Raw genomic sequence first — 11,090 nt, 5'->3', positions numbered from 1 at the left:
CTCGGGAGCTCACACGCTGTTCCGAGACCGGAGGTGGGCGGCGGCGGAGGGGCCCGGTTTCCTGCCCGTGGCGGCGCGGAGACTGCCCAGCATGGAGCGGGTAAGAGCTTTGCTCGGCCCCTCTCTGCCCCTTGCTTCTGTCCTGAGGCACCCTCTTCTCCACCGGCCCTTTGCCGAGGCACCTTTGTCCGGGCCCAGGCTCTTCTCCAGCCCGCAGCAGTGCCCCCGGCTCCCGGGAGGTTTTCTTTAAAGGGCTTCCCTGGCCCTTGTGCCTGCCTTTCCCAATTCCTGGTCACCTCGTTACTCTGCTAAGGCAAGATTTTTTTCATTTCCTAACGCGTTGTAACGACTTTCTTGTCCACAGGCAGGCTTCTAAGCCTTGCTTTGCAACTGCTTAGCAGGAGGCATGCAGGGTAAAAATACAGCAAAGGACTTGTGTTTAAAGAGAAATTCTGTGTGTTGCCAGAGCTGTGCTGGAGAGAAGTTTCCTGCTGTGGAGACGTATTATGCTATAGAATAAGCTTCAGGAAAAATGAGAAATCTTCCATTTGGGGCCTTTAAAAAGGAAGGAGGAGAAAAAAGGAAGAAAACAATCTGTGGGAAGTCTTGGCTTGCCAGGAGTGGGTGGCTTACAGCTAGTAAGAGTTTATTGTCTCTAATTTTTGTAATGAAGAGGGCTCATTTGGTGCCCTCCAAATAGGGAGTATTGCAGGGCTTGTGTCTCACCCTGTGCTGTGTTGGTTTATGGTATAAATTGAGCTGTTACACCACACACCTCAAGTGTAAAGCCAGAAAAGGGGTTTATGACCTGCTAGTCTGATCTCCCACATAAGAGGGGAGAAGACTTCAGAAAACTCAGTTTTGGAATCAATTTTGCAGGTGAGAGATTTGTGCTTCTTTTAAACATTGTGCCTTCCCCCATCCCATGTCCAAGGCTCCCCAAGGCACGTTCCAAGATGAGCTGGAGTGGTGCATTTCGCAGCTGGAAGCAAATCTCCTTCGCCTCAGCCCAACCCCAAAACAAGGTATGTTGCTTCTCTCGCAGTCTGCAGCCATATTCCAACCTCAGTTCTGATTTAGCAGACCTGGACATTTTTCTGTTTCTTCTCTCCCATCTGTTTCCTATTCTTGTGTTATGTGGGATTTGTTCTAAATACAAAACAAGATAAAGCATTGAACTTTAAGAACTGTCTGTCTGGAAGCAGCTTTATCTTTCATTCCTGTGACATTCATTCTCCGTGTTTTCTGTATTTGTTCTCATGTTCTCATTTCCTCATCTAACAGCTTGTTGTTTGGTTCTGCTACAGCTCACTTTTGTTTTCCAATCTCAAGGAAATACTGTGTCAGTGCATCTGGCCCTTAAACGCCAGTAGGTTTATTTTTGTGAAGCTTGTTCCTCATCGTTATTGTTCCAAGGAGAAACTACATGAAAGATAAAATCCTATAAAGTATTTTTCAGAAGATCACACTTTGATCTAGTCAGTCCAACTTGTAAATATATGAAGACATGTGTCCTGCTCCTCCTGATGGCTAGTACTTAACATTTAGAGGAGGGGTGTGGCTGCCCTTTGTAAGATGCCTGGATGAGTGGTTGCTGGTGCACCTGAGGAGGTAGCAGTGATTACTACTTGCCCACACACCATGCTTGAGCATCAGACCATTTTGTTACACCCGGTATCTAGTGTCCAGCAGCAGCGGGGGAAGGCTGCTCCTGGAGGGGATGCAGGAGCTGAGCACAGTGACAAGGCAAGCAGAGGCAGTGACTTGGCCAGAAAAGGGCCCATTTGCACAGTATCTGACCCAGGAGAGCAAAGCAGTACTGCTGATGGTAACCAGGCTCTGCCTGGAGTCCAGATTGCCAGAAGAGTCTGCAGTGATGAGGCAGATCAAAGCTCTAGCCAGGAATTCAAGTCCGTGGATCAGGGTCAAGGTCTGGATCAATGAGATAGAATCATAGAATCATTAAGGTTGGAAAAGACCTCTAAGATCATCGAGTCCAACCGTCGACCCAACACCACCACCCACTAAACATGTCCCTAAGCGCCTCATCTACACGTCTTTTAAATACTTCCAGGGATGGGGACTCAACCACTTCCCTGGCCAGCCTGTTCCAATGTTTAACCACTCTTTCAGTAAAGAAATTTTTCCCAATATCCAATCTAAACCTCCCCTGGCACAACTTGAGGCCATTTCCTCTCGTCCTGTCGCTTGTTACTTGGGAGAAAGGACCGACACCCCCCTCGCTACAACCTCCTTTCAGGGAGTTGTAGAGAGCGATGAGGTCTCCCCTCAGCCTCCTTTTCTCCAGGCTGAACAACCCCAGTTCCCTCAGCCGCTCCTCATCAGACTTGTTCTCCAGACCCCTCACCAGCCTCGTTGCCCTTCTCTGGACCCGCTCCAGCACCTCGACGTCCTTCTTGTAGTGAGGGGCCCAAAACTGAACACAGTATTCGAGGTGCGGCCTCACCAGTGCCGAGTACAGGGGCACGATCACTTCCCTGCTCCTGCTGGCCACGCTGTTTCTGATACAGGCCAGGACGCCATTGGCCTTCTTGGCCGCCTGGGCACACAGCCGGCTCACGTTCAGCCGGCTGCCGACCAACACCCCCAGGTCCTTCTCTGCTGGGCAGCTTTCCAGCCACTCTTCCCCAAGCCTGTAGCGCTGCATGGGGTTGTTGTGGCCGAAGAGCAGGACCCGGCACTTGGCCTTGTTGAACCTCATACAATTGGCCTGGGCCCATCGATCCAGCCTGTCCAGGTCCCCCTGCAGAGCCTTCCTACCCTCGAGCAGATCAACACTCCCGCCCAACTTGGTGTCGTCTGCAAACTTACTGAGGGTGCGCTCAATCCCCTCATCCAGATCATTGATAAAGATATTGAACAAGACCGGCCCCAAAACTGAGCCCTGGGGAACCCCTCTCGTGACCGGCCACCAACTGGATGTAACTCCATTCACCACAACTCTCTGGGCCCGGCCGCAGCAGTGCTACACATGAGATCCTCAGCTAAAATAACTCCCAAGTGAGGGAGGGGAGAGGTTCCCCTGAAGCTTTTTCTAGCTCTTTCTTTGTAACAGGTCTTATTAGTGAGTAGGCCTTGAATGCAGCCAGCTAAACTCCTTGAAGCAGGGGGGAATGTGTGCTCAAGACCCTGACACCCAGGTGCTATGAAGATACATCCCACTTTTTTTGGGTGGCTACTGCCCCACTGTGGCATTTCTGCCTTGCACTTGCGTGCCGTTACTCTATTCCTAGCATGGGACTCTCAGTGTTGGATCTGCAAGATACACATTTGGAGAATCCCAGAGAGATGCACTGCAGCCAAGAGAGATGAGTGTGTGCCCATTCCAAAATACTAGTCTAGTACATCAAGCTTTTCTGTGTCTTGAAATGTGTGAGACAAACACTGGAAGACTATGCATATCTGGAGTTCCCAAACAGGTCTCTGGCGACTGCTGTCACAGAACAACTACTGTGATTTTTAGAGAATTTACTCTGACACAAAGAATTGGGGTTACTGTTGTGGTCAGGCCAGTTTGTATGAGAGTCAAGCAAGAGTCCTGCTTTTCAAAGTGTGCTCACTACTCAGATTTTTTTCCAGTTTTCCAGAGAAGAGACACCGAGCTAGGCTCTTGGATTTGTCTCTTGCTTTGGGGAAAGGGTCGTTAAGCCTTGTATAGCTTCTGTGCCATTAGTAGTGCACTTACTGCAGTGTAAGATTCTTAACATATATAATAAGTAGTTAAGATGTTTTGGTTTTTTTTTTTTCCTTTAAGAACATTTCACAGTATTTCAGCTTCTAGAAGCTCTTGGAGTTTCCTTTCAAAATGCCAGTCATGGATTGTGGTATGGTGGTATGAACACAGAACACGTTCAGAGGAGACCCAGTCATCAGCATCCCACAATATGGTTTGTAAGGCCCACCATAACCTGTTTCTTGTCTCTCTTGGACTTTTTCTTGAGTGCAGCAGAGGAGGCACAGCACATTCTCAAGGTCCTGCGCTCCCGTGAGACTCCTTTTGTGAAGAAGCAACAAGTGATGAACCATGTGTTTGGGGATTATCGTCTCAAGATGGCTGAGGATCAGAAGAGCATGGAGAAAGCAGGTGAGCTTGAACTGTCCCTTCAGGGGATGGTGATATTTGGTTCTTTTCTGTAGATTTCTTACGTTGTAGCTTTTGATTGGATCACCTCTCTGCAGCAGTGCCTTACAGAGGGAGTTGCAGTAGCAGTGGCATCCCCGTAGTAGGAAACTGGCATATTGATAGAAACATTATTCTTTATCTTTTCTAGATGTGAAACCTGGTGATGTGGAAGTACAGCAAAGCAATGGGCAGGCTTCAGATGGTGTGGTATATGGGAAACAATCTGACCAAATCTCTGAGGCAAAGCCAGAGTGGTTCATGTCATCTGACAACAGCTTCCGATTTGATTTTACACTTTTTGAGATCAACCCAGAAGCAACTGGCACATCTTTGGAAGCAGTCCCTGGTGTCAGTGGTGCTGAGCAGATACAAACCAATGTAAGAGCCACCGAGCAGGAGAACTGGAATGGAGCCTTGAGTTTTGCTGCCTCTGGACAAGAACCCAGGTTTGCTTTCAACTTTGCCATCCCAGATGAAGACTGTCCTCTGGTTCCATTAGTTCCAACAAGCCAACATATAGAGGGTACAGCAGATCACGAAGTGCTGGGTAATTCACTGCCTACTGAATCAGCAGGTATGCCACGGATTTCGGCATTGCAGAAGCCTGAGTTGACTCAAACTACAGGTAGTGCACCCAAAGAGGATAGAAGCCATGTCACGTTAAAGATCCCCCAACCAGAGACTGCTCCCGGAGATGAGGCAGTGACAGAGAAATCAACAGCAGATGGAACTGCCCAGAAGAAGAAAAAGAAGAAGAAACAAAAAACATCTGTCAGTAAAAAGGAGATAGAAGAAACTGAGATCGACAGGAAGGCAAAGGCAGAAGCTAACAGATGTCAAAATAAAGATAACTCCCACCAGGATGAGACCTCTCAGGTATTTAAATATTGATGGGATGCCATAATTTGTAAACCCTTGAGCAAAAGAGAAACTTTATCTCTTAGCATAGTTTAACAGTTAGTATACTGGCTTGAGATGAAAGCTGAAAGACAAAGATTGCTGCTTATTTCTTACAGCAGCTGTTTTCTTTTCCTGCTAGAGAGCTGAGGAACCTAACTAGTGGAAAGGAAGTTAATGGTCCTTTGTTGTCTGCTTCAGACTTGTGCTGAAACATTTCATGTTTAGACTTGTGATGGCTAATCCTGGGAAGCTGGGTGCCAAGTTTTCTTAAAAAAAAATAAAAATAAAAAATGGAGGTAACTGTCCTCACTCAGTGCCAAGCAGGTATCTGTGCGTGCTGAATCAGGCACTGTACCCCTGACTTGCATGTTACGGGGTAGGATGAATTGCTCACATAATGCGAAGGGCAAAGCTGAGGTGCAGAGCTGCTAGGTGGTGTTGCTAAGGCTGTGGCAGGGTCTGGTGCAAAGCCTAAGGGTGCTTCTGAGAAGGTTCCCACTGTAAGGCGTGGCCCAGAAATCGACTGAAGTTGCAAGTTATGTGTAGACACACCATTAAGGCACACCCTGAGGTTTTCTGATGTTCTGCTAAGGTCCAGGTCTTCATTTTATTTTTCTTTTCAGCACTTGTGTAGCTATTATTAACAAACAATGCCAGCTGAGCAATATTGAAATACAAAATTACAAAAAACTTGCTTTTGTTAATATTCTACACTGAAGTCGCACTGAGTGTTCACCTGCCTCTTGAAGCATTACATCCAAAGTGCTGCTTCACCAACAACCTTATCAATAAAAACGCTGTTGTGTACCAGAAAGGTAGAAAGATTTGAAGGTGATGTAAAGCCCTTCCAGTCCATTGGAAGGAGGCTGTTGTAAGGAAAAGAAGGAGACAGCATGAGGGCTTTGTGTTTGCATGTACATAACAGTTAAGAACTGCTTCAGCCCCAGAATGCCGCCCTGTTTCTCTCCCTTCCACTGCTCAGTTAGCCAGCTGGTTTTGCTCAATGGGACTTGGCTTCTTCCATCTTCATGGGCTTCAGCTCCCTTCTCCTCATGCATTTCTGCTTGAGCAAGCATGCAGGAGCTGAGACACCAAGACTTGGCATCTGATTTTGTCCATTGTTTGCTTTTTGATTTTGGGCAGGTTTTGGGGGTAGGGTTTTTTTTTGTTGTTAATGCTTATTCCTCCCATCCGTAACTTGATTTGACAGCTTCTTTCAGAGGAAAGGCCCTGGACAGCTTTCCAGAAAATGGCATCATCTGAATGGCAGCCAAATATTAAATCCATCACATAGAGGCAGTGAGTTGCAACTAAACGTTTGTCCAGTGCTTTAAGTTTATCCAATGAAAAGCACTATAGGGAAAATGTCATGAAGTCTATAAAGTGATCACCAGAACATGAAATTTGGAATAGTCCTGACTTTATGCAGATACCATTTTTCCTGTGTAGCAACTGCTGCTGTAATTTTTGGATGACTTATTTCCTCATGCTCACTCTGCTCCATGTTGCACAGCAGTCAGATGACCAGCTGTGGAAAGAGGTGGACTGGTGTGTGGAACAGCTGGAACTTGGCCTGAAGACACAGAAATCCACTCCAAAGCAGGGTAAGCATTCAAGTAAACGAGAGATCTCCCCTGCGGGGAGGGTTGGCAGGCGTGTGGGGGCAGAGCCAGTGGGAAGTCAAACTGTGCGTTGTTTCTCCTTTGCGCTGCTTCAGTCGAGGAGGCTCTCCGTGCGATCAAGACACTGCGCAATGACAAGGCTCCACTGGTGAAGAAGCGTCAGCTCATGAGAGCCATGTTTGGTGACTATAGGAAGAAAATGGAGGAGGAGCGGTGCAAAGAGCTGAAGCTCATGGAAACAGGTAGGAGAACTTTGCATGCTGGGGGAAGTGAAGAGGAAAGGGCTTTGCTCCTGCCCTCTGTATTGCTTTGCAGAGTGGGACCTCACTATATGAGATGACTAAACATCTCTTACTCTTTTCTCCCCTCTTTAAGCTGTGAAATCTGCCAGGGTTGTGGAAGTGAAGGGAAACATCCGCAACAAGAACTGCCAGTTCATCCGGAAGTGCTCAGGAGCTTGCAGGAAAAGCCAAGGTCCAGCAGGATCCCCTTCAGAGTCACCCAGGACACTTAACACAGGCTCATTCAAATTCACAACTTCCCAAGAAGAGTTTCGCTTTAATTTCTTGTAGGAAAGTCTTTTAGACTAAAACTGCGGCTGAAAACTGTGCCAATTCTTCTATAAACTTAAGAACAGTGGAAAGATGCTGTGCAGCAGAAAATGTTACGCAAGAATCTGTGTGTATTTCCTAAAGAAAGGTTTAAAACAGATCTGCCTACTACGCATACGACCCCAGGACTCAGTCTACATAGTCTGTCCTCGCACTGTAGAAAGGCACCTTTGTGAAAGATCAGCACAGAGTCTGGAAGGATCTGTTTTTCTTCCTATAGAATTGACATTAACTTAAGAATCTGTCTTTTATACTGGGAGATTTTCCCATTCTCCTATTGCTTTTAAGTAGAGCAGACCTTTTATAGCAGATGAGGCAGCGATGCATACAGAAGGGAATGGTTTGTAATGAAGATCCAGCTTCTGTGAAGATCCAGCAGTGTAAGCATACTGGATAGTTGAATGCTTCCACTCCATGTGAGTCTGTGTGAATGCAACTTCTGGTATCCAGAAAGCACTGACCAGTGTGTGTAATCACTGCCATCTAGAGAGTATGAGTTCAGGATCTTGGAGGAAAATAAGTGAGAATCATCTTTACTCATTCATCTCTAATTGACAGGTATAGACTTAGAAGAGAACTGCAAATGCTGATTTAATCTAGCCTAGGGATGTGAGGACAGTTGTTTCCAGACAGGGAAAGACTTTTGTTGCTGAAGCCAGGTTCTGGCCTGCTAGGAAGGATGCACAATCAGTTCTTAAAAAAAGAAGTTTGCTTTATAAGTAGCCCAGTTACAACCACTCAGAGGATAAATCAGCTGCATGCCAAACCTTGGGTGGCGGTAAAATGAACTGTGAGAGCCCAAAGATTCTCTTGCATTTGATTTGTATTAAATTTTTGCTTTCTGAACAGTTGAATGTGTCTCCAGTGTTTCGATACTGCTTCAGCCACTGTACCCACTTCCTATGTTCATGCAGAAAATCTTCCCCACTCAGCCTAAAAAAGCTGAAGGAACAGAAGTCCTTTAAAAGGAAACATGGTAGCAGGTGTCCCTAGGGTGCAGTGCTTTCCTTCCTTTTTATAGTCCAATCAGTCATCCTGTATGAGAAGCGAGAAATGGGAGTGTAGGCAGATTCCAGGATATACTGAGAGCAGCTGAGAGATGGTGGAAAACATTTGCTGGGAAAGACTTCAAAAAACCTGATGTTGGCTACAAAAAAAACTTATTTTATTACTGAGCTCTGATGCAGTCAGTTGCATCTACGAGAATTTTTTTTTTTGTTTAAATATTTTAAAGAATGCCTGTCTAGGCATAAGGAGAAACCAGACCTGGGTAACATATCTCATGAGGAGAAATATGCAGAGAAGACTTTAAGTCTTCTGGAAACCAATAGGTTAAAACTGGAATCAGTAGGTTAGCAGATTATTATTTTACTTGCCGAGGAGCACTGATGTTACTTTGACTGTATGGAACAACACTATATGGTATTTTTTGGATTTCCAGGATTTTATATTAAACATACAAAAGCCGTGTCTTGTTAAACTTACAGTGTTTTCATGACATTTACCAAGATTAAAGAGCATCTTGTACATGACCTTGAAACTACAGCTGTTCTCTTTCCTAGCTGTTTATGCAGTGTGTGTCTGGGAAATAGTGATTTTTTTTTTCCTTGTCTTGTTTCAGGTGAAGCTAGAGTTGCTAAAATGTTATAAAATCCTGTGCTGTGGAAGGCTGCAGGAGTATTTTGGGAAGCATTCTTACATAATTGTCTCGTGCTTATACTATTCGTTAGGCATTCACAATTAGAATAAAGATACCAGTGAGAGGGACATTTGGTGTAACCTAATCCAGCCAGCTTATCTCCAAAGAGGGCAGAGAAAAATGCATTCTAATACGTGAGCGGCTCCTGTGGTTTGACAGAGGTCTTCACATAATGCTGACTCGTAAAGCCAGCCCATGTTCCTTTTGCGGTGCTTCATTATTGGAGGACTCAGAAGGCAAATGTTCATCAATGCAGTACTTCATAGCCCTGAGTGTCATTCCTGACCTGTGGACTTGAGTGCAAGACCAGAGTCGGCTGGGTCACTTCCGCAGGTCACTGTGTGATCTTGGACAAGGCATTTTGCCTTTCTGTGTCAGCTCTCTGTTTTCGTAGTCAAGGTGCATTTTTGGCAGACGTGCCCAAGTTATTTCATTAATGATTGTGTTTTGAAGAGGCTACTCTATAGTATTTTGAATCTGAAATTACAGCAGTCTTTACTTCACTTTTAAGTTTTGTAATGTTTGAAGCATCTCTGCTGCATTATCATTTGTTCGAAAGGAAACAAGCCATGTTATTAGAAGTTAGGAAATGCTGTTGCTGCTCTATCAGTCTGTTCCCCTTTATAGGAGCCACAATGCAGTCCTAATGACTTTTTTTATAAAAAATGATGTTTTCTCCTTTTAGCATTTCTTTCTTTAGCATTTCAATGCTGTTTAGGGTTTTGGTGACATCTCTTGTTACAGCAGTGTCAGGTTTGGGTCAGGGCTTTGCTCTATTAGTTACTGTAATACATGTGGCTGGAGGCATGGTCCATGCCCTAAGGCATTAATGACGTACACCGGTGGGGGAGAAAGGAGATGTTCTCATCTGCTTGGAGTTCTCTGTTTCAGTGTTCTTGCATTAAGGAAATGTAGATCAGTTTTGGTAGAAAATTGAGCTCAGTTCTGACCTGCCTGTCTCTTTCTGCATCCTCTCCTCAGGTTCATGCCGTGCATTTGTGATGGGTGCAGAAGGGGTGACTGAATTTGCAGTACCATATCTCTTTGGTGACTGCCCACCTAAATGTATTGCAGCAGTGCCAGGCCCAGGCTTGCAGGCAGCAAACTGCTTACAAGATCTTCCAGGGTGGTTGTGACCTCAGGAATGAGTTAAAGACAAGGCAAAAAGGGAGTGCGAAGTACAAGTGCTTCTAGAGCAGAACTTGCTTAATAGCATTGGTCTTGAAAAAGTAAAAGCTGAGGATCAACTTCTAAAGTGAGTACTGGGATGAAGGAACGCTATAATATTTCTCAGACCATTCACTGTAGCAAAGTAGAGGAAAGGTCTCACTTTTGGGAACAAAGTGAAGTATTCTAGAGTTGTTTCTGTGGCAGGGTGAGCCCAAGAATGTTTCCACACAGAGGCAGCAGAAATCTGGGTGTGATCTCTGCTTCTTTTAGGCTTGGCACGCTCATCTGTAAAAAGATCCCCCTAGCAAAGGTTAGGAAACGCAATCCCATTCCAGACAGACTCTGCCTCTCGGGGGGGGGGGGGGCAGCCAATGGCCAGCCTCCCCCCTCGCAGACTGGCCCTGTCCTGGTGGCTGCTCGTCCCTGCTTACATTTTGGCTGTTAATCTGGATGCTGGTCACTAATTGGTAAGTTCTTCCAATCCCTTCCCTTGGGCTTGGTCAGTGGAAATGCATTTATTGGTCCCTGGGCTGCCCATCTTCTGCTTTGAGTAATCGGGGGGCAGAGTCACTGAGGAACAGCCTACAAAGGATCTCCAAGGGATCCCCGCAAAGTTCAGCTGAAATTATCTCCTGAGTCCCAGCAGCCACTTCTACGAGGACTCCCTCTCCCAAGACCAGCAAAGACAGAAGGAAGCCAACAAATTAGTCCTACTGAATCTGTAACTCGGGTGACTAATATTCCCTTCTGCCACTTAAATTTTTTCGAAGAGTGCTGAGGGTAGATAAAGGATAAAATATTCTATTATCTTCCTTTGGGGAGGAAAACCCCAATCCTAACTTATCTTTTCTTTGAATTAGAAAGAAGAAAAGCTTACCACTTCAAGCAAGACAACAATTCGAACACTGTAACAGAAGGAAAGTTATTTGAAGAGTAATAAGCAT

General features: G+C 45.6%; 1 protein-coding gene across 4 annotated transcripts; it reads left to right on the top strand.

The window, feature by feature from the left end:
• The first annotated feature begins 46 nt into the window (after positions 1–46).
• CUNH8orf33 (chromosome unknown C8orf33 homolog) lies at positions 47–8,809 on the top strand. 4 transcript variants are annotated; one of them, XM_019471876.1, is made up of 7 exons: positions 47–100; positions 880–1,025; positions 3,968–4,105; positions 4,293–5,020; positions 6,561–6,648; positions 6,762–6,908; positions 7,042–8,809. In XM_019471876.1, the coding sequence occupies exons 2-7, from the start codon at positions 926–928 to the stop codon at positions 7,236–7,238; spliced, it is 1,398 nt and encodes a 465-aa protein (XP_019327421.1). In that variant the 5' UTR covers positions 47–100; positions 880–925; the 3' UTR covers positions 7,239–8,809. The 4 variants fall into 4 exon arrangements, with proteins under 4 accessions (XP_019327421.1, XP_019327413.1, XP_019327420.1 ...); XM_019471868.1 differs by having other exon boundaries at positions 49–100; positions 6,558–6,648; XM_019471875.1 differs by having other exon boundaries at positions 55–100; positions 935–1,025; positions 6,558–6,648.
• The last annotated feature ends 2,281 nt before the right edge of the window (positions 8,810–11,090 follow it).

The sequence above is a fragment of the Aptenodytes forsteri genome, unplaced genomic scaffold (genome assembly GCF_000699145.1).
Source record: "Aptenodytes forsteri isolate BGI_AS27 unplaced genomic scaffold, ASM69914v1 Scaffold26, whole genome shotgun sequence".
Lineage (NCBI taxonomy): Eukaryota > Metazoa > Chordata > Aves > Sphenisciformes > Spheniscidae > Aptenodytes > Aptenodytes forsteri.
The sequence above is the reverse complement of the archived record's forward strand: the minus strand, read 5'-3'. Positions and strand labels throughout refer to the sequence as shown.